Genomic DNA, 23,500 nt, shown 5'->3' with positions numbered 1-23,500 from the left:
GTTCAAGTTCACTCCATTTAATATCACTCTGTGCAGACCGCTCTGTGCTCTGCAGAAATGTTTACTTTTATACACTAGGAGCCTCTCCCAATTTACAAGTGTTGACTCAGCTCTCCTGCTCCTGGTGATTATCCCCGATTCAAGACGAGCACTTACAGTTGACTGACAATTAACTGCCACTGGCAGGCAGCTTCTGTTAACTACAGTTTTTTAAAGTCTAGGTTAAAATCAAAATCTTAAACTAAATTTCACTTTTTACAGCTTCTACTTATCCAATACTTACCAGAAATTCCCACTCTTTCCAAATTCCCCCCAAAAACACTCTGTTCAAGTCCACTCTGTTTAATCCCGCTCTGTGCAGACCACTTGGATAATTAAGCAGAGTTGGACCGGCCATCTAAGCAAGGTTTACGCTTAAAGGACAGAAAAAAGAAATCGTCTAGTTCCCATGGTGATGAAGGCAGCATGTCCCCCCTTCTCCTTTGGTGCAACGGTTTCGGGGGCTATGTTACAGAACCTCCGTAGGCACTACCGAGCAAATCAAAGTGGGCCAGATCAGTGCAGCTGGCCACCACTACAGGGCTGGACAAAGCTTTCAAATCAAATGGTTCCGCCAGGACCACTCCGCTCCAGACCTCATTACAGCCTTGGTCCCAACATGGACAAAAGAGCTGAATTCCAGAGGTGAGGTGAGAGTGAATGCCTTGGCATCAAGGCAGCATTTGCTCAAGTATGGCATCAAGAAGCCCTCTTAAAACGGAAGTCAACGGGAATCGGGGGGAATTATACCTAGCACAAAGGAAGATGGTTGTGGCTGTTGGAGGTCAATCATCTCAGCCCCAGGACATCGCTGCAGGAGTTCATCAGGGCAGTGTCCTAGGCCCAACCATCTTCAGCTGGTTTATCAATGACTTTCCCTCTATTATAATGTCAGAAGTGGGGATGTTCGCTGATGATTGCACAATATTCAGTTCCATTCGCAACTCCTCGGATAATGAAGCAGTCCATGCCCACATGGAGCAAGACCTGGACAACATTCAGGCTTGAACTGATAAGTGGCAAGTAACATTTGTGCCACACAAGTGCCAGGCAATGACTATCTCCAATACGCGAGAGTCTAACCACTGTCCCTTGACATTCAACGGCATAACCATCGTCGAATCCCCCATCATCAACATCCTGGGGGTCACCTTTGACCAGAAACTTAACTGGACCAGCCACATAAATACTGTGGCTACAAGAGCAGGTCAGAGGCTAGGTATTCTGCGACGAGTGTCTTACCTCCTGACTCCCTAAAACCTTTCCACCACCTGCAAAGCATAAGTCAGGAGTGTGATGGACTACTCTCCACTTGCCTGGATGAGTGCAGCTCCAACAACACACAAGAAGCTCGACAGCAAGCAGGACAAAGCAGCCCACTTGATTGACATCCCATCCACCACCTTAAACATTCACTCCCTCCACCGCCGGTGCAACGTGGCTGCAGTGTATACCATCTACAAGATGCACTGCAGAAACTCGCCAAGGCTTCCTTGGCAGCACCTCCCAAACCCGTGACCTCTACCACCTAGAAGGGCAAGGGCAGCAGACGCATGGGAACACCACCACCTCCAAGTTCCCCTCCAAGTCACACACCATCCTGACTTGGAGATATATTGCGGTTCCTTCATCGTCGCTGGGTCAAAATCCTGGAACTCCCTCCCAAACAGCACTGTAGGAGTACCTTCACCTCACGGACTGCAGCAGTTCAAGAAGGTGTCTCACCATCACCTTCTCGAGGACAGTTAGGGATGGGCAATAAATGCTGGCCTTGCCAGCGACGCCCACATCCCAGGAACATTTTTTTTTCAATTGGTGGGAGAGATCAGTAGATACCAAGTGTACCTTATCTTATTAAACCTATTACAGGTGAGTGAGTCGCCGAGTTTTACCTGCAACAGATGAGTAAGAAGGTACTTTGTTGATGTCAGATGACAGTGACCTGTTTTAGGAGAGGAAATGAGAAACAATTTTGAGCTGTACGTGAATCCGCTTTTTAAAATAAAATTATCCTACTGCAGATGGGTTTGTAAGATCTGGCTTTCAGTCATTAGGCGAGGCAAGGAAGCATTTTAGCAGAGGGAAGAAGAGTGATTGACACAAGTTTAACTTAATTTTATTAGCTACTGTTTACTAAGTCCAATATTGCACGAGGGGTGGATTTATGATTTTAGTCTCACTGCTGCTTAAAGATAATAACCTTAATAATATAAAAGTGGGGAAAATTGGAGCTTACTCTTGAAAATCAGAATTCTGGTGTCAGGTTTACATTTTTAGAAATGTTGAGGCACCTCACTTTCTACAGGCTAACCCAATTAGCACATCTGTCTGCTGAAAAATTTAAACTGCCTGGGGGCAACAAAGGTTGCCTCTTGTATTGGATGGTAGAGTGAGTGTGGCCAGCTCAAGGCATGCCCGTCAATGGTGGAGCGATTAAAATCAGGAATGCGCAAGAGGCCCGAATTGGAGGAGCGCAGAGATTTTGGAGGCTGGTAGGGCTGGAAAAGGTTATGTTCCAGAAAGAGTAATGGTCAAATGCAGAGCGAGACCAGCCTGCGAGTGACGTGACAGCAGGGCAACCAATCCACCTACTCCTGCTCCTATTTCTTAACTTCTTATGTCAGTAATCAATGACGACCAAATGCGCTTTCTGTCCAGGGACAAAGGTCATGGAATGTACTGCCTGTCCGGCAGCAAAGTTCAGCGAGGGGTCGGGTCAGGAAAAAAATACCATCTCATGATTTTTAAGAGTTTGTTTCACGATTTATGAGACAGTGGGGTTGGCATTACTGGAAAAATGTCTCTGGGCTGTGTTGAGGAGAATGGGAAGTAAATTGGCGAAGACATTTCTTCTGCTATTCAAACAACAAAAAAAGGCAATTCTTTGAAGGCAGTTGGAAAGTATAAATAAATTATTTGCATCATAAGCAAAAACTGTACATCTAATGTGAGAGGTTGAGTTGGCTTTTTTATTATAAATAGCAGGGTGAGAGACTCTGGGAAAGGAAGAACAACTTCTCTTACTTGACTCTTAAGCAGGTTTTTGTAAAATGATAGATAAATACCATTAGAAATATTATTTGTGAGGCGTATATCTTGAGTTGTGTAATATTCTTCACTTCATGTCAGTCATGTAATATATTGCTTCAGTAAATTTGCTGTATTACAGTAACAGATAAACAAGTGGACCCACAGTAAATGTTCAAAATCATCTTTCAGATCCTACACAGTTGGTGATGTACGAGTTTGTTTTTATTTTTGTCTGTGAACAATCCCACTGCAGATCATATTGTCATTTAAATAGATGGCTAACCTGTAAACCTGCTACCTTTTTAGGAGTCATGTCCTGCTACTGCACCAAGCATTGCAGAGTGGCTGAATTGCGACCAAATATGGGCGTTGTACAACAGTGCATTAGATGTATTGTGTTCTGGGATGTTTGCATTTTTTTTGCAAACTTAGCAGTTTCACAGCAATAATGAAACTGCTGCATTATTCTCATAATGTTGCCATACTATATAGTGATTTGAAGCCAACTATATGAACGGGTGGAAAAGAGTAGAAAGAAACACACTGTTCCCAGTGATTGAGGGGATCCAGAACAAGGTGACGTAAACAATATTAAATCAAAGAGAATTGGGACAGAGAGCATGAGAAACATTTTTACACAGAGGGTTGTGAGCAATGTTCCCTGTAATTTTTTGTGGGGCCATGCGGCCCCTTTAACGGGCAACGCGGCCCATTCAAAATACCGCACGTGCACGGTTTTCCTATTTAAAAGCCGGCTGTGCAGGACCTTCAGAGCGCCGTGCAACTGCGCAGCTTATGGAGAACATTGGTTGTGAGGCTGTGGAACACACTACTGGAGTGAGTTATTAGAGCCAAAACCACATCAATGTTTAACAAAAGTTTTGGTAGGTGGTTGAAGAAAAGGGGAATAAAGGGATATGGGTACCGAGAAAGTCTGTGGGATCAGGACCATGGGATCAGGACCACTGTTTATGTGGCGGATAAATACAAACACACGTTGGTTGGGTCGAATAGTTTGTTTCTATGTTGTCATTTCTGTTTAATTCTGTGTAACACGGGAAGCTATCTGTCAAATAATTCAACTTTTAAATATACTGTTTCTGTTCTAAAATATTTTGTTTCGCCTAAGTTTTTTGCAAAACTATAAACTATTTCCTAAAACAAAAACAGAAAATATATTCTGTGCCTGAAACATCCATATTTTTTCCTTTCTTTCTAAACACTGCCTCACTTGCTGCGTGTTTCCAGCATTTTCTGTTTTTGTTTCCGATTTCCAGCATTTAAAAAAAAAAACAAGTAATCTTTCAGAAATTGAGCTTGGAAAAATGTTTAACTTTGTAATGTTTTTATTTTAAACAATGCTTAAGTAGTTAAACTGACTATCAATTCCTTCCTCTCCCAATCTCCCTTTCCAAATAATATGCAGCATGCACTGTACAAAAAAATGCCTAGAGTGTGTGTTGGAATAGATGTGTAATGGTTTATTGGAAGTTGAGCCAAATTTAGAACAGAATGTGGACAGTATGAAGAAAGTACAGTTGACTTGGGACTGGGTTGCTATATGCTAATCATGCAATGAGTTCAGAATTGGGTCTTTGAGGAGAGAAGGTCAAGGGTGCAATTGGTAACTACTTCATTACTGTATTTTATTTGGAATCTGAGGATAATTCTTTATGCAACATGACTCCATTGTAAGTCTTCTAAATAATCCAAAATTAAAATTTCACATTTTTCTATCTTCTAATTCATATTGTGAAGCCTGCGGATTCTTAATGGATATATTTATACAAAAAGTAATTGTCAACGAAAATAGGATATTTATATTGTTTTGTCATTTCTTCAGGAATCATAACCACAGGTTCCACACTGCCACGTTTTCTCTTTTATGTAGAGACTTATAAGGTGTCCTCCAGCAAAGATGGTCAAAAATGGAAGGTATACAAAGAAAGCAACAATGTTGAACGGGTAAGCACGTTTGGAAATCTCAGCTGGTCTATCTCTGTAATCTCCTTCAGCCCCACAACCCCCCAAGATATCTGCGCTCCTCTAATTCTGCCCTCCTGAGCATCCCTGATTATAATCGCTCAACCATTGGTGGCCATGCCTTCTGTTGCCTGGGCCCTAAGCTCTGGAATTCCCTGCCTAAACCTCGCCATCTCGCTGCCTCTCCTTTTCCTCTTTTAAGACGCTCCTTAAAACCTACCTCTTTAACCAAGCTTTTGGTCACCTGCCCTAATTTCTCCTTAGGTGGCTCGGTGTCAATTTTTTTATCTTATAACACTCCTGTGAAGCACCTTGGGATGTTTTACTATGTTAAAAGCGCTATATAAATACAAGTTGTTGTTTTTGTTGTTGTCATAGCTGTTCATTGTTTAAGTTAACCACATTTTGCTTGAGTATTATCTCAAAAAACACTTTTTAAATATATATTTGCACCAAATAGGGCATTTATTATGTATTAAATTTTCAAATACTGAACCGTTATAAACAAAGGCAGGTAAACATTGTGTCCTAAAGCTATAGCTGCCAGTGTTTGATGCTTAGTGATAGTGGGGCTATATGTAGGGCATGTTTAAAATGTTTTATTCTCTTAAAAGGTAACATGATAAATATTAATTGCAGATATTTGAGGGCAATACTGATTACAGTCAATTGACCCGCAATAATTTCATCCCTGCCATCATGGCACGTTATGTGCGTGTCATTCCACAAAGATGGAATCAGAGAATAGCCATTAAAGTGGAGTTAATAGGATGCCAGCAAGTACGATGTGAGTACATTTTGATTCAAATCTGAAAATCGTAACGTGAAAGGCATATTGGCATGAAATTTACTGGACATTTTCAACCAAAATTATCAATATATTATGATGTATAGTGTCTAAAAATTTCCAGTTAATCTTTTATCAATAAACCTGCAGTGCTTGTATAATAATAATTTAATCCTTCAGTGTGAATGTTCTCATGACTCAATAACGTGCCATTCATAGACCATTAGAAAGGAAGAATTTGCATTTATATCATGTCTTTCACATCCACAGGAAGTCCCAAAGCACTTTACAACCAATTAATCGAAAAAGTTTATGATCAATTGTAGTCAATTACGCAGCTGCAGATGACCGGTGCAGTGACTCATTCCAACTCTATTTTGGTTTCGCAGAATGTGCCAGTGGTTTTGTCCTGTCTCCTCACATGCCCTATTCCATTTAGTGACCTGTGGAAATCACTACTGAAATAATACACTAAGCATAATATCAATTGAATATTCTCTGGATAACTTAATTACTGTACGATGACAGCAAAGAACCTCTGGTCTAAGAAAGGACAAACTCAGCAGTCTTTAGCTGTTATCTGTGTTCTTCATGAAATGGTATGTAACCCTGAATCAGAAACCCTGATAAACATTCTATACCCTCAGTTATTCAGCACCCTTCTGACTCAGCTCAGCAGTAGTGTCTGAATCTGGTTCCCGAGGGATTTTCAGAAATCCAAAGGATGAGAAAATCATTGGGCTTGATTTTAACTGTAATGGGCAGCAGTGGATTGGCCGCCTATCTTGCACCCCACCGGATGGATTTTCCTTTCTATTGAAAATCGTGTGGGGTGTAAAACAGGCGGCCAACCCGCTGCCGCCATGTCCCACATGGTGGGAACAGTTAAAATCGACCCCACTGTGTCCAAATTGTTATTCACAGATTCTTGAGTGAAGTTTGTTTTGATGCTTCTTTTATTATCTATTTAACTTATTTCAGTAATAAATCCAAGTAAAATTCTATTTATATATTTAACATTGATGAGTGGGTTGAAACATTCCATTTCAAAATGTATTGAAAACTTCTGTGTCGGGCTCGGTCTATGGCAGAATTAAGTTCAACGTGTCAACATTTACTTGTAGTATTAGCTACACCGGTAGGTGGCGCGCTGATGGGCAGCTTTAGTGTTGACTTGTTGTGTAACATTTGAAAGAACAGAGCTCTAACTGTAAAGTCCTGACATGAGTCAGCACACAGTGTCCCACTGTGCCCACCAAGTGTCTTTCCAGTAATGAGAGACATAGGTGCTAGATTAACAGCTTCTTTAAAGATATTAAAAGGGATAGATTCAGATAAAGTTCCAAATTCAGAAAAAGGTTAAGCATTCATTCAGTTATAAGGAACGCCTCCACTTTCCACCACAAGTTTGGAACTCTCCCCTGCCTTTGTTGTTTGTTTGTGGGTCTGAGAATTTATTTCCTCTGGAACTATCCTTATCGGAGTTGAGTACTTGGGTTCCACTGGCTGTGTAAGAAGTTTGAAGTGATATGTCGCAGTCAAAACTGTCCCCCACCCAATTCTATGGCCATTTCCCCTGCCCAGTCACCCTCATGGCTTTTTCAGTGCCCCCTCCTGAACTTGTGTTTTGTGGCTCAACCCTTCCCCCCACATTATGTGTCTTTTGTGGCCAACCTCCACTGTTGCCAGGATTCACATGGCTCGCAGCAGATTTCCGCCATTGTTCAGCACCACCACCCCCCCCCCACCACATGCCTCAATGGCATTAAGTCCAAAAGCGGGATTAATTTTAGGAACAGGAACCTGCCCCCTCCCCCTCCCCATCACCCCCCCCCCCCCCCCAACCGTGCTGACATTGGAATCAGAGCTTGTTTTTTGGAGGGCGGCCTCTCTCTCACCAGGTGGCAGAAAGGGGAGCTGATCCCACACTCCACACCACTACTGGGAGCCAAATGAGGGCCTGGAGGAAGGATGTGGTGGTGGGGAGGGCAGAAGGACAGTTTCGCACAAACTCCCTCTCTTTCCAACCCTACCCAGGTCTGGGGGAGGGGAGGGTAGCTTCCCCATGCCCTCTCCTCCCCTCCGCCATTGGAATGACATTCTAGAACCACGCGTCTAATTGATGCCACTGCCACCTCTTCCCTCTCCTCTCCCCCTTCTTTCCCCCCTTTTTTTGCCTTCCTCTGCACTCCCATGCTCCTCTCCTACCCTTTCACTCCCCTTCCCATGCCTCTCTAATGTACCCTCTCCCCTTTCCATTCTTCTCGCTCTCCCCCTCCCTCTCTGCTTCCAGGGTCCAATTACCCCCTGCCCTCTGACCCTGCTCCACCTGGATACCACACTTGGCTTTGACTCCCCATGTGCAGTGCCACTGAATATTAACTCATCAATTTATTTAAAAAAATGAAAGATGCTAAGAATTAGGAGCAGGAGTAGGCCATATGGCCCCTCGAGCCTGCTCCACCATTCAATAAGATCATGGCAACTCCACTTTCCTGCACTATCCCCATATCCCTTGATTCTCTTAGAGTCCAATAATCTATCGATCTCTGTCTTGAATATACTCTGAACCTCCACAGCTCTTTGGGGTAGAGAATTCCAAATATTCACAACACCCTGAGTGAAGAAATTTCTCCTCATCTCGGTCTTCAATGGCCGACCCCTTAAAGTTGATGAAAGTTAGGTGAAAATCAGCCATGGAAATTACTCCGTTCAATATTATCATACGAATACTTAATGTGTTCATCTCAAATCCATGTGTCCACTACTTTAACGAAGGTTTAACCCATTTATTTTTAATTACCAGATATAACAACTTGATGTGTATTCAGTGATCCAATGATAATATTGGATAGGAAGATTTCTGGCTGTATTTTCTTCTAATGCATATATAGTTTCTAATACAATATTTTATAGTTGGGACATTTTGCTACATTAAAGGTGCTATATAAATGCAAGCTGTTTTAGATTTAAATAAAATTAGACACTTTCTACTCTTAATTCAGATGATATTTGACTTTTAAGAACATAAGAACATAAGAAATAGGAGCAGGAGTAGGCCATTTGGCCCTTCGAGCCTGCTCTGCCACTCATTAAGATCATGGCTGATCTTCTACCTCATCTCCACTTTCCTGAACTTTCCCCATATCCCTTGATTCCCTTTTAATATTCAAAAATCTATCGATCTCTGTCTTGAATATACTCAACGACTGAGCCTTCACAGCTCTCTGGGGTAGAGAATTCCAAAGATTCACCGCCATCTGAGTGAAGACATTTCTCCTCATCTCAGTCCTAAATGGCTGACCCCTTATTCTGAGACTGTGACCCCTGGTTCTAGACTCCCCAGCCAGGGGAAACATCCTTCCAGCTCTACCCTGTCAAGCCCTGTAAGAATTTTGTATGTTTCAATGAGATCACCTCTCATTCTTCTAAACGCTAGAGAATATAGGCCTAGTCTACTCGATCTTTCCTCATGGGACAATCCCCCCATCCAAGGAACCAGTCTGATGAACGTTCGTTGCACTCCCTCTATGGCAAGTATATCCTTCCTTAGGTAAGGAGACCAAAACTGTATACAATACTCCAGGTGTGGTCTCACCAGGGTCCTATATAATTGCAATAAGATGTCTTTACTCTTATACTCAAATCCTCTTGTAATAAAGGCCAACATACCATTTGCTTTCCTAATTGCTTGCTGTACCTGCATGTTAACTTTCTGTGATTTAACACTAAATTTCTACTTTGTGTTATTTAAAATTATTGGATAATTCATTTTTTTAGCACATAAAGATCTTTGAATTATCAGGAATAAACTGTAACCTAAGTTTTCATTTCCCCGATGGTGGATTGGGAATGAAGTCTTCTTTGGGAGCAAGACCTTTGAATTCATTCTGGAGATCTCCTAGACGCAATAGACTGCAGCTGAGAAAGGAGGAGATTGGGGAGATGGACGAGATGCAGAAATCAAAGAGAAACCAGATAAAATGGAGGACATAGGGGCAGACGGTCAGACCAGGAATCCCTGTAGAGACCATGTACTCTGGGGGCTAGCTATTAACGGGCAGAGGAAAGAGCTAAATAAAATAAAAATATCACTGCTGTAATCACTTACGTGACTATCCTTTGTTTCAAAGCAATGGATATGTGGTGTTGTCCGCACTGACCGATTAAAAGATGCGATGTAATCCTTGCAAGTTAAAGTGATCTGCATTTGATTACTGAGAAATAATGCAGTTAAATAGATATTCCTTTCATAAGACAATTATTTTTTTCAGCAATTACAGGTAATAAACAAAAACCTACTCGTCATATAGATATACTGGAAAAAGAAAATGTGAACAAAACAGACCCTATAATTACAAAGGATATAAACTGTGGTAAGATATTACTGTAATCACTTGCTTTGTTTATTTTAATCAAACTAATCAAGGATTTGTGCTTGAATTGGAGTTTGTAATATAGATACACTTCCCCTATATATAATGGATTTTCTCAAGTCATTTTACTGTTAAAATTAGAGACAGGGGCCCTGAAATTCTGCTGGGGTTCTACCAGTCTCCCACTGTAACTCCAGCAGGCAACCAACAGAACCCTAAGGGAAGCAGCGTAAGCAAATGTTTACATCATTTGCCTGGGAGTTTTACCAGAGTTATAGTAGAGGGACTGGTAAAACCTCAGCAAAATTTCAGAGCCTAATAATCATTTTGCTGTTGCATCAAATAAAATTGACAATTTGTGGGGTTAAAAATTTATAGAACTAATAAGAAATTGAATCATTAGCATATGTTCTGGTAGAGAGATGCTGCTGGTTTGGTTTATACTTAAAGGACACTTGCTGGTGCTCCTTGCTTTGGTAAGACAACTGTTTTTTGTGAAGCTGTAATTAAGAAAAAAAATAGCACCAACCACCAGATCCATTGTGCTGGAAGGAATTGTGTAATTTACCCATTTTTCTTCTTTCTTAATTCAGGAATAAGGCTCGTAGCTATTGTGGTTCCGACTGTACTTTCTGTAGCCCTACTGATATTGGGAATTTACATTTTCAAGAATTTAAGAAAGTAAGTTACTGATATTGGGAATTTACATTTTCAAGAATTTTTAAGACTGTAAGTTGCAATTACTATTTCTAAAGTTAAGTAGATTTTTTTTTACAACTTCATAAATCAACTGAAGGAGTATACTCTACAGTGGGCGAGTAAATCAGTTATTTTTTTATATGCTGATACACAACCAAATATATACATTCTTGCTTCCATTCATTTTTCCTGTCCCCTCCTCCCAGTCCCCAAAGAAGCAAAAAATGCTGGAATCCATTATTAAGGAAGTGATAACAGGGCACTTAGATAATCATAACATGATTAGGCAGAGTCAACATGGTTTTATGAAAGGGAAATCCTGTTTAACAAATTTATTTTTTGAGGATGTAACTAGCAGGGTAGATAAAGGGGAACCAGTGGATGTAGTATATTTAGATTTCCAAAAGGCATTCGATAAGGCGCCACATAAAAAGGTTGCTACGCAAGATAAGGGCTCATACCGATTGGGGGGTAATATATTAGCATGGATAGAGGATTGGTTAATGGACAGAAAACAGAGAGTAGGGATAAACGGGTCATTTTCTGGTTGGCAGGCTGTAACTAGTGGGGTGCCGCAAGGATCAGTGCTTGAGCCTCAGCTATTTACAATCTATATTAATGACTTAGATGAAGGGACCAAGTGCAATGTATCCAAGTTTGCTGACAATACAAAGCTAGGTGAGAAAATAAGCTGTGAGGAAGAAACAAAGTGCCTGCAAAGGGATATAGACAGGTTAAGTGAGTGGGCAATAAGGTGGCAGATGGAGTATAATGTGGGGAAATGTGAGGTTATTCACTTTGATAGGAAGAATAGAAAAACAGAATATTCTTTAAATGGTGAGAAACTATTAAATGTTGGTGTTCAGGGAGATTTAGGTGTCCTCGTACAGAAAACACAAAGTTAGCATGCAGGTACAGCAAGCAATTAGGAAGGCAAATGGCACGTTGGCCTTTATTGTAAGGAGGTGGGAGTACAAGAGTAAGGAAGTCTTACTACAATTGTACAGGGTGAGACCACACTTGGAGTACTGTGCACAGTTTTGGTCTCCTTATCTGAGAAAGGACATACATGCCTTCGAGGCGGTGCAACGAAGGTTCACTGGATTGATCCCTGGGATGAGAGGATTGTCCTATGAGGAGAGATTGAGTAGATTAGGCCTGTACTCTCTGGAGTTTAGAAGAATGAGAGGTGATCTCATTGAAACATAAAAGATTCTGAGGGGGATTGACAGGGTAGATGCTGAGAGGTTGTTTCCCCTGGCTGGAGAGTCTAGAACTAGGGGGCATAGTCTCAGGATAAGGGGTTAGCCATTTAAGATCGAGATGAGGAGGAATTTCTTCACTCAGAAGGTTGTGAATCTTTGGAATTCTCTACCCGAAAGGGATGTGGATGCTGAATTATTGAGTATATTCAAGTCTGAGATAGTTAGATTTTTGGACGCTAGGGGAATCAAGGGATACGGGGATCGGGCGGGAAAATGGAGTCGAGGTCGAAGATCAGCCATGATCTTATTGAATGGCAGAGCAGGCGCGAAGGCCATATGGCCTATTCCTGCTCCTAATTCTTATGTTCTTATTTTTTTTAATTTCTTCCATGGATTATCACTTTAACTGTGTATGATAGGGCAGTTTAAAAGTCTTCTCTTGGAAAGGCTCTCCAGGAGAGCATATCGCTGTTTTTTAGGTCTAGGCAGATCTTTAGTCTTGACCTAAATTATCTTTCTTTGTGTAAGGCAATAAAGAAACATATAATTGGCTGTTATTATTCTTTAGTTAGATATTCTGCAAAATAGTGTGTAGAAATTGAGTTGGTATCTTGGGTTTCTTGGCTTCTAAAAAGCATGCATTTTTATAGTCAGCTGTTGCACTATATTATCTCAATTCTGATCATTACTTTTATCTTGCAGCAAGAAGACAGAAGATTCTAATGGCACTTCCAGTCAAAAAACAGGTTAGAAAGAAAGACTTACATTTATATAGCGCCTTTCACATCCTCAGGACATCCCAAACTCTTTACAGCCAATGAAGTAATTTTGAAATGTAGTCACTGTTATAGTGTAGGAAATGCGGCAGCCAAGTTGCGCAAAGCAAGCTCCCACAAACAGCAATGTGATAATGACCAAATAATCTGTTCGTAGTGATATTGGTTGAGGGATAATATTGACCAGGAGACAGGGAGAACTCCCCTTCTCTTCAAAATATAGCCATGAGGTCTTTTACGTTTGAGAGAGCAGTTGGGGCCTCGGTTCAATGTCTCATTCGAAAGACAGGCAGCGCTCCCTCAGCACTGCACTGGAGTGTCAGCCTAGATTTTGTGCTCAAGTCTCTGGAGTGGGACTTGAACCCACAACCTCCTGACTCAGAGGTGAGAGTGCTACCACTGAGTTGAGTAAAATAAGCATGATAAAGCTGCAGTGACCCACAAACCTGCACTGTTACAAAGTTCAGCACTAGCCAAAAACATATAGTTGCTAATAAATTTGCCGTTAACATATTTCATAGAGAAAATATTTAAATTTTCCCTAGTAGATCAGCTTAATATTTGCAAGCAATGACAAATTGTTGCTAGAATTCTCTGCAGCTAGCATTCGCCATTCACATTACTGGGAACCAACAAATTAAGAAACCATTTGAGCACAGCTTGTAAATTTAGCAGATTTTGATATTGAGTTGTGGGGAGAAGTTAAACTTGGTGCAGACGTAAGCTAAATAAAAGATTTTGGTGGAATTTAAAAATACAAGGACAGTTTGTGCAGCTGTATTTTGTACATTTGTGTTTTTTAAGTTTTGTGTATGCAGGTTGCCACCTCAGCCATAGCATCAGGGGAACATGTTGCACTAGGACACACATCTCGCAGCTAGGACAGAAAGTAATCAAAAGCTACTGTAACTATAGGGTAGAGAGATCTAAAAGGAGAGATGCACAGTGAAACAAAGAATGTTTTGTAACTTTACGAATAGGAAGTAACTGGCTTTTTTTGCTCGTCTTTGGAATAACGTAATGGTTATAATGAAATTTACACAAGTCCCCATTCATCCTGGTCTAGTATTCAGTATTGACCTATACATCAAAAGACCCTGTAACACTTTGCAATTTTCTTTTGCTGCTCTGATATGTTTTGGGACCCACTAGTTCATTGACAATATGTAGTCTTTTGTGATATATTAAGCAATTTCTGCATAAATTGATCTGGCTGCTGGTGATGTGCATGTGTCTCTTGGTGCAGCTTGGCTGCCTGCTTACTTGCCAAGTATAAGTATAAAGTTGTCTACATGCTGAGGACTGAGTTTATGGCTTGAGTGTTCCATTGGTTAAAGGAATCTGCACTTTTTTTGGGTCACCTGGGTTTTCCTAATTCATTTCCTGTCAAGAAATGTGGGCAATTAGACATTGGGGGGATTTGCTACTTTTTGATCAGCTTGGTAAAGATTTGCTGGTTATATGCACAGCCTCAATATGGAATCAGAGAACATTACAACACAGAAACAAGCTATTTGGCACATCAAGTTTCTCCACAAGCCACCTAAATTGCTCATTTCCCCATACCTTCAATATTTCTCTCTTCAAGCAACTGTCTAATTTCTGTTTGAACAAATTTATGAACTTCAACAACAGATTGTGGCAGGTTATTTCACATTCTAACCAACCTCTGCATAAATAATTTCTTTTAACCTCACCTTTAATATTCATCCCTCAACCAACATCACTAAAAAAGACATTATCTGGTCGTTTATCTCATTCCTGTTTGTGGGACCTTGCTGTGTGCAAATTGGTTGCTGCCAATGTTGTTGCTAAGGTGCACGCGCAGTAATCTGAAAGGTCCCGCACAGGCTGCTCACCGGCTTTTACATTGTAAATACCGTGCATGCGCAAAAATTTAAAGGGACCGTGCATTTAAAAGAAACCGGCCGCGCAGAACGAAGTGCAGCTTACAGGGAACATTGGTTGCTGCATTTCCCTACATTACAATGGTGACTACATTTAAAAAGTACTTCATTGGCTGTAAAGCATTTTGGGGCATCCTGACATCATGAAAGGCACTATATAAATGTAAGTTCTTTGGAGGGAAACTTTGGTACCTTAGGGCATCTCCCGTTAGCGCCAGCAGATGGCGCTAACTGGTCGCAAGACCATTATCGTCGGAGCGAGACAAATCCAACGCCGCACACCAAACCCCCCATCAGTGCTGCCACTAACAGTTACCGCTGGGAGCCTCAACACCAGGTGGATCGTGACATCAGTGAGTGTGCAACGCTCACTGGCCACCCGATCTGCGAAATTGATTGTCGCCACCTACCTTAGCGCCTGGAGGAAACAGCCGGCTTCAGGGATGTTATTTAAAGGGATCATCAGTAATGAGTCGCAGCTGTAGGTTAGGAGTTTCAGTGCTTTGTCAGTTTCACATAGTGTAACAGTCTCATTCCATAATTTCAATGTTATTTAGTATCCCAATGTTGTGGCAACTAAAAAGTAGCTACATTTATTCTTTAAAAAATCAAAGTGCTACACTTGGTTACATTAATGGGGGCTGTACTGGCAGTCGACCTCGCCCTCCAGGATCTACGGCGGAGGCAGCGAGAAAGACTGGAACATGTGCCCAGAGGGAGGAGGAGGGCCATCAGGGCTCTCAACAGGAGGCCTTACCCTCTGATGGTATTCCGAGAGCACTTCTCCTTCCTCCAATTAAGCGAGGAGCAGTGCATTAGAAGGCTCCACTTCACCAAGGAGGTGGTCACAGAACTCTGCCACCTCCTGCAACCAGACCTCCAGCCTCAGATCAGGGCGACCACAGCTCCCTCTGTGGCAGTCAAGGTCACCGTTACCCTCAATTTCTTTGCCAGCGGATCCTTCCAGTCTGCAACAGGAGACATAGCTAACACCTCACAGTTCGCCGTCCATCGCTGCATCCAGGAGGTCCCAGAGGCTCTGTACAGTAGGAGAAATGTTTGTGGGACCACCTAAGGAGGAGGAGGAACAGGAGCGAGGGAGGAGGCAGCCACTCAATTGGCCTTTTGGAAGGGTGGTCCATGATCGCCTCATCAGATTGCGATTCCAATGAATTAACCCCAGATCCCCGTTGCTCACCATGTCCCGATCATTCCATCCCTGTTGCAGGCCATTTCACAGCGCAAAGCTGAAATGAGACACAACACAAAATTATTCAAACTGAATTATTACATTTATCAATAATCAGTTAGTACGTATTTACAACAATATTAACTATTCACCCTTGTGCAATCCCTTAGTGCCTCTCATTACTGTGAATTTGCCTACTCTAGTGCTCCTATGAAGTGTTGGCCCAGTGACTGCAGCAGGGCTGGTGGAAAGCTGCCGAGTGTCCGTGCGGGAGACTTAAGATGGCCTTGCAAGACATGCTCGACCAGCTCTGGGCCTGGAAGGCCTGGCTGTAGACTGCACCATGGCAGCAGTCTGGGCTGGCTGATTACAGGCAGCAACAAGGGCAATGGCAGAGTGGTAGTGGTGGGACCAGGAATACTGTCATCCTGAGAGAGGACAGCAGGTTCCTGACCCACTGCCACTCCCCCAGGGCAGCACCTCAGCATCCCTAGCAATCTGTTGGATCACGGATCACAGATTGCTGGCCTGCTGCGACACCATGAAAGCCCCGGTCGATGGTGGTTCACCCAGCCATGATGGCAGCAGTCAGAGCTTGCATGTCATCAAGCTGAGACTGCATTAGAGCAGTCTGAGATTGGACGCCACCAAGCATAGACTGCATTACAGCACTAAGACGTTCCGTCACTTCCGCCTGTGCTGCAATGGAAGCTGCCAGATTGCCCATCACACGCGGCATCAGGTCTGGGAGTCTGAGTCGCCACGGTCTCTCTGGGAGTCTACCATCCTTTGTAGACTGGAAATGATGGGCTCCGTGGTGTGCACAGAGCTCTGTGCAATGTTGGAAGTGGACTCCTCCACTCTCCTTACCATTGCTGAGAGGCTCTCGGACACCCTTGCCATTGCACCTATCATCTCCGTGTGCATGCCCATCACCCTTCTTCTAAACTCCTCCACATCGAGGTCATCATCTGAGTCCTGTACAGCAGAATTCGTGTGCGAACTTGCCCTCCGGGGAGCTGGCCCCCGAGCTACTCTCTCTCCCTGGCCTTGCTGCAGCCCACTCGTCCCAGTGCCTCACCTTGTGCAGATCCCGCTACTATACTAGCCTCTAAAGAACACATTGTGCCAATATCTGAGCTGGTGCCTGCGGGTGAGACAGGCAGTGATGTGGTGTGTTCCTCCTCCTCTTCTTCCGCCTCACTCTCTCTGCTGCCCTCGGGGTTAGGCTGCTCAGGTGCTTGCTCATTATCTGAAAGCATAAAGGTACAAGAGTCGGGTTAAGGTGAGGGGAGAAATGCATGCATAAAGCGAAACACTTGTGGGGTGAGGGGTAAGTGGGATGTGAGAAGAAGGAGTAGGGATGAACATACCGTCGTTGTCCCCAAGGGGGTCAACGTCACTGGTGGCCATGGCGCCCACCACCTGCCTCCCAATAATCTGCAGCATTCTATTTTCAGGCTTGTCCCCCACCTGTTGGCTCCTGCTCCCTCCTGTTGTAAGCCACTTTGGCCTGCAAGAGAAAGGAAAGTTTGTGAGTGAGTGTGGAGCAGTGTGTTTGGGTGATGTGCCTGTCATAGTTGAATAGCTCTCATTGTGTGCAAGGTGTGTGATGTGGGTGTGAGTGTTAGTAGGTGGAGATTGTTGGTGGGTGAGTGCTGGGGGTGTGGTGCTTTGGGCAGTGTGTGAAGGCTGTGGTTCAGATGGTGGTATGTAGCATTTGTTGAAACATTGACTCGCCCTGACCACCTGAGTGAGGTCGTTAATTTTCTTCCTGCACTGTGTGTGGGTTCTGGGGACCACAGTGTTACCCGAGACATGCTGCGCTACCTCCCGCCACATGGTGCGGAAGACTTGTGGCGAGGGTCTCCTGCCACTTGCCGGGCAGAGCACCACCTTCCGTCTCTCCACAGTGAACACCGCCTCCAATGCTTGATCGCAGGATCTGCGGGCTCTCTCCATGGGGTGTGGATCTGCCATGAGTACAGCTGCGTCAGTCCTCTGGCTCCTTCTCCTTGACCTGCTGCCACTTGCTGAGGCAGCTGCACAACCAGCAATGCTGAGATTGAGGTTCTGCAGCATCAATGAACCTTCCCTTTAAGAACTGGAAAAAGCCTGTGGCAATCATGACTTGCGATTAGACTGTACCTGATATTGGCCCACCATTTGAGTGTACTCTTTTGGTATAGACCATAAACAAATAAACTGTAACTTAACAGAAAACACATTAAATGAAATTTAACAACTTAAATTAAAATTTTGTTGCCGGGGGTGATGCCCACCGGTCGCAGAAAGCCTCAAGTGTTCCGGCGGATACCACGTGCTCCATCTCAGGGTCACCCGGGCGCGAACGTGACTGCGGAAGAGAGGCAGGCAGTTGGGCCGAATGACCCCCTCGACTGCCTGCTGCCTGGACCTGTTGATGGCCACTTTGGCCAGGCCCAGGAGCAGTCCTACGAGGAGGTCCCCCAACCTGCCCGCTCCCCTCCACACTGACCCTTTGAGTGTAACGCTAATGAACTTGGGCTTAAAGACTTGAATTAGCGCTCCAATCATTTCTTTGAGCAGTGAGCATGAATTTTGCGTGCTGTCTAAAGCATATTAGTGCCTGGCGCTAATTCTCCAACTTTTCTAATTATACCGCACATTCCTGGGCTATAATGAATTTCTAGTCCTTTATTTAATTCCTTCTGTGATTATTTTAAATTTGTGCCACCTCATTCCTGTTTCACTGACAAGTGTAAAGAATCTATTTCTATTTAGCCCATTGTAACCCTTAATAATCTTAAAGACCTTAATCAGACTGCCCCTTCTTAAATCTAGTGAAAAATGCCCTAACTGCTTAAAATAATTATAACCTTCTATCCTTGGTAACATCTTAGTGAATCTATGCAACACTTTTCCCATTGCTTTTATGTCTTTCCTCTAATAGAGTGCCCTAAACTGTACACCATACAGTCCGACTGTGGCCGAACTAAGTTCAACATTACTTCCTTACGTGTGTATTATCATGGAATTTTACAGCACAAGGAAGTCATTCAGCCAGCCACGCCTGTGCCAGCTCTCCGAAAGAGCCATCCACTTAGTCCCCTGCCCTTTCGCTGTACCCTTTAAATTTTTTGCTTTGCAAGTATTTATCTAATTTTGTTCTGGATTCTCTATCTCCACTATTATTTCTGGTTTCAAGTCTAAAGAACCTTCTGTGCAAGAAAAAATTCTCCTAACCTCGCTCTTCATTCTTTAGTGATCTTAAATTTATGCCCTTTATTTACCATCTCTAGATACAAATGAAGGACTCTGCACTTTTTAAAACAACAACAACTTGCATTTATATAGCACCTTTAACATAGCAAAAGTCCCAAGACAAGCACGGTGGCATAGTGGTTAGCACTGTTGCCTCACAGCACCAAGGACCCGGGTTCGAATCCGGCCTCGGGCGACTGTCTGTGTGGAGTTTGCACATTCTCCCCGTGTTTGCGTGGGTTTTCTCCGGGTGCTCCGGTTTCCTCCCACAGTCCAAAGATGTGCGGGTTAGGTTGATTGGCTATGATAAATTGACCCTTAGTGTTAGGGGGATTAAATACGTGGGGTTACGGGGATAGGGTGGGATATGTGTTGGTGTAGGGGTTACGGGGATCGGGTGGGACATGTGTCGGTGCAGGCTCGATGGGCCGAAATGGCCTCTATCTGCACTGTGGGGTTTCTGTGATTTCTGTGATTTCTGTGAAGAGCGTTATCAAAAAAAAATTGAAACCAAGCCATAGAAGGAGATAGCAGGACAGATGGCCAAAAGCTTGGTCAAAGAGGTATGTTTTAAGGAGCATCTTAAAGGAGGAGAGAGGTAGAGAGGCGGAGAGGTTTAGGGAGGGAATTCCAGAGCTTAGGGCCAAGGCAGCTGAAAGCACGGCCGCTAATGGTGAAGCGAATAAAATCAGGGATGTGCAAGAGGCCAGAATTGGCGGAGCATAGCGATCTTGAAGGCTTGTAGGGCTGGAGGAGGTTACAGAGATAGGGAGGGGCGAGGCCATGGAGGGATTTGAAAAAAAGGATGAAGATTTTTAAATTGGGGCCTTGTCGGACCAAGCGCCAGTGTAGATCAGCAAGCACAGGGGTGATGGGTGAACGGGACTTGGTGTGAGTTAAGATACGGGCAGCAGAGTTTTGGATGAGCACAAGTTAATGTAGGGTGGAAGATGGGAGGCCGGTCAAGAGAGTATTGGAATAGTTAAGTCTAGAGGTAATAAAGGCATGGATGAGTGTTTCAGCAGCAGATGAGCTGAGGCAGGGTCAGAGTCAGGCGCTATTACGGAGGTGGAAGTAGGCAGTCTTGGTGATAGAACGGATATGGGGGCGTAAGCTCATCTCCGGATATAGTAACATGGGATGTAATGCTTAAGTTATCCACCAGATGGAGCCAAAGATTAAGGTATCACATTCACCAGTGTTTAAGGTAATGGGTCATGTAGTCAATGTCCTGGTACACCAGTTATTAAGGTAATGTGGCATTGCATTATGGGTATGACTCAGAGGTGAATCCTCCATCTTGTCATCGTGCAGTAAGAATTGTGTGTTTTGCTTGCAGCCTGTAAGAGATGTTTCTCTGCGACACCGGGTAATGAAACAGTTGGGTTTTGTTCCTTATATCTCGCTTCTCTCAGTTTCTGACCTTACTACTCGGATATCACATATTGGCGACGAGGATCAACAGATCACATCTTGAAGAAGAAACAAAAACAAAGAGCACTGAATAGAGGATCATGGCTGCTACGGTAGAAAAGATCTCTGCTTTTGATGTTCAGACACAGACCTGGAATGAGTACTGTGAGTTGCTGATGCATTTCTTTGAAGCAAATGATATAGATGATGTCGGAAAAAGGAGAGCTATTTTGCTCACTTCCGTGGGAAGTCAGGCGTATAGTTTAATGAGAAACTTATGCAGTCCTGAAAAGCCTGGAGACAGAACATTTGCTAACTTAGTGGCCTTGCTGAAGGACCATTTCAATCCCAGACCAAGTGAGATTGTACAGCGTTTCAAATTTAATTCACGGAACAGAAAACCGGGAGAGACTGTATTGGATTATGTAGCGGTGTTGCGAAAATTGGCACACGATTGCAATTACGGCAACAACCTGAAAGACATGCTGAGAGATAGGCTAGTTTGCGGGATAATGGATGATCAAATGCAGCGGAGATTATTGTCCGAGACTGGGCTTACGTATGAAAAAGCGTTGGAACTTGCTCAAGCCATAGAGACAGCGAACCGAGATGTAAAAGAAATACAAGGTTCCGACTGGGCTGCTACAAGGCAAGTTGCAGGTCAGGTTGTTGTGCACAAGTTGTCAGAAACCACAACGTGTGCATGTAAAGGCATGTTATACATGCAATGGTGATCACCTGGCGAGGGAATGCAGGTTTCTGGAGGAAAAGTGCCACAAGTGTGGGGAAAAAAAGGACATATAAAACGTGCATGCAGGGCAAAAGCAACCATGGAGGAATACAAACCACAAGGAGGAGGAAAGCAAAACCTAGGAAGAGAAGTGAAAAAACAGGGAGCACATCACATCAGCGGAGAAGCTGAGAAAGAAGACGACATGTTCATAATGCATAATATGGTAGAGAACATTCCAAAAGTGGATCCTATCACTTTGCAACTGACAGTAAATGATTCTAAGGTCAACTTTGAAGTGGATACAGGATGCGGCGTAACTGTAATGTATATACCTTTAAGGGGGGAACTATCTTTTACAGCTCATGTATACTGCAGTACCGGCAGTGACCACACCTGTATATAGCACTGAGTAGTAATCTGTACAGATCAGTTCCAGTGTGAGCCACGTTGAGTAAACACCTGTTGTACCGTTCTCCTGCAGTCTGTGTCTTATTATACACGGACACAACATTGGCGACAAGGCAAGTTCGAACCTCTCTGCATCACCTCCCGGGGATTCGTTCCTGGAGATCAGTGGATTGGAGGTCAAGGACAGAGACTCGGGCGTCGACCACGGACAACCGTCCAGTCATCCAGCAGAGACTCGAGAATTGTGGGGGAGGCTGTCGAGAGCAGGCTTGGCTTTCCAGTCGAGGTGGTCCAGCGAAACGGGCTGGCAACAGGTAGTGCGCAGACCCTTCCCGGACAGCAGCGGGCTAGAGCCCGACCGAGCGGAACAGCAAAGGGCCGAACAGCGTCGACGAGGGAGAGAGAGACGCGCAGAAACCCGCGAGGCGCCGCCATTGCCACGAGGACCGCCGAGAACGGCATTGGCAGCAGCGCAGGAGAAGCGCGTGAAACCTACAGGGCGCCGCCATTGCCACGAGAACTGCCGGGAGCGGCGTTGGCATCAGCAGGGGAGGAAGGAAAGCGCGGGAGACGCCATTTTAAGCCATTGGGAGACGCCATTTTAAACCACACCCAAAATGACGAAGAATGGCAGTATCACCGCATTTGACAATGAAGTCGAAGATTGGACTACATATGTCAAACGAATAGAGGTATACTGCAAGGCAAATAAGGTGTCAGATGACAAGAAAGCGTCGGTATTGTTAAATTTAATGGGTGCAAAGACGTATGGTTTATTACGAAATCTAGTAACCCCAATGAAGCCAATGGAAAAGAGTTTTGAAGACATAGTAACAATACCACAGGAACATTTAAACCCCACACCGCTGCTGATAGCAGAAAGATTCAAGTTTCACAAACGGAACCAGCATAAGGATGAAAGCAATGCTGATTATTTAACAGAACTGCGCAAACTATCGAAACACTGCCAGTTTGGAGCGGGGCTGGCAGATACCTTAAGGGACAAGTTTGTGTGTGGGCTTCAAGTGAAGGAACCCAGAAACGGCTTTTATCTGAAAAGGACCTTACGCTGGAAAAGGCTTTCAGCATTGCGGTATCATATGAAGCAGCAGCACGGGGTGCTGCAGAGAAACAACAGAGACCGCAAGAATATGGCACAAACGAAATGTCATATAGAACAGAGAAGTGCTATCGCTGCGGCAGAACAACACACGACCAGAATGATTGCTGGTTCAAAGACAAAGTGTGCAGACAGTGTGGAAAAGTAGGACACATAGCACGAGTCTGCAGGTCGGGAAAGAAAACCAGCAAAAAGAAACCTACCAAAGAAAAGTACAAGAAGGTACATAAGATGACGGAGAATGGTTCAGACAAACAAAAGAGTGATAACGACTCCAAAAGCAGGGAACTGAGTTGTCTGAAACTACATAATGTGATCACAACGGAGGATCACCGAACCATTTGGGTCACTCTCAAGATAGCAGGAGTCCAGGAAAAGATGGAATTGGACACAGGATCAGCCCTAACAGTCATAAACCGATGGGACTACGAGCGGCTATTCTCACACATACCCTTGAGAGACACAAAAATGATTTTGAAGACGTACACGGGGCAAAAAGTCTACCCCAAAGGAAAAATAAGGGTGACTGTTATATATAATGGTAAGGAAACACCAAAACTAGACCTGTATGTATTGCAAGATGGAGGACCAC

General features: G+C 43.8%; 1 protein-coding gene across 2 annotated transcripts in view; it reads left to right on the top strand.

The window, feature by feature from the left end:
- dcbld1 (discoidin, CUB and LCCL domain containing 1) overlaps positions 1-23,500 on the top strand; it is a 173,691-nt gene that overhangs the window by 125,579 nt on the left and 24,612 nt on the right. For both annotated transcript variants that reach the window (XM_085997338.1, XM_085997337.1), the window contains 5 exons: positions 4,913-5,034; positions 5,692-5,839; positions 10,114-10,215; positions 10,809-10,896; positions 12,822-12,865. In XM_085997338.1, coding sequence (XP_085853464.1) covers positions 4,913-5,034; positions 5,692-5,839; positions 10,114-10,215; positions 10,809-10,896; positions 12,822-12,865 — 504 coding nt within the window. The remainder of the gene's footprint in view (positions 1-4,912; positions 5,035-5,691; positions 5,840-10,113; positions 10,216-10,808; positions 10,897-12,821; positions 12,866-23,500) is intronic.

The sequence above is a fragment of the Somniosus microcephalus genome, chromosome 9 (assembly GCF_052327205.1).
Source record: "Somniosus microcephalus isolate GS21.2 chromosome 9, FLI_Smic_1.0, whole genome shotgun sequence".
Classification (NCBI taxonomy): Eukaryota; Metazoa; Chordata; class Chondrichthyes; order Squaliformes; family Somniosidae; genus Somniosus; species Somniosus microcephalus.
Note: the sequence above shows the minus strand (reverse complement) of the source record. Positions and strands in the feature narration are given on the sequence as shown.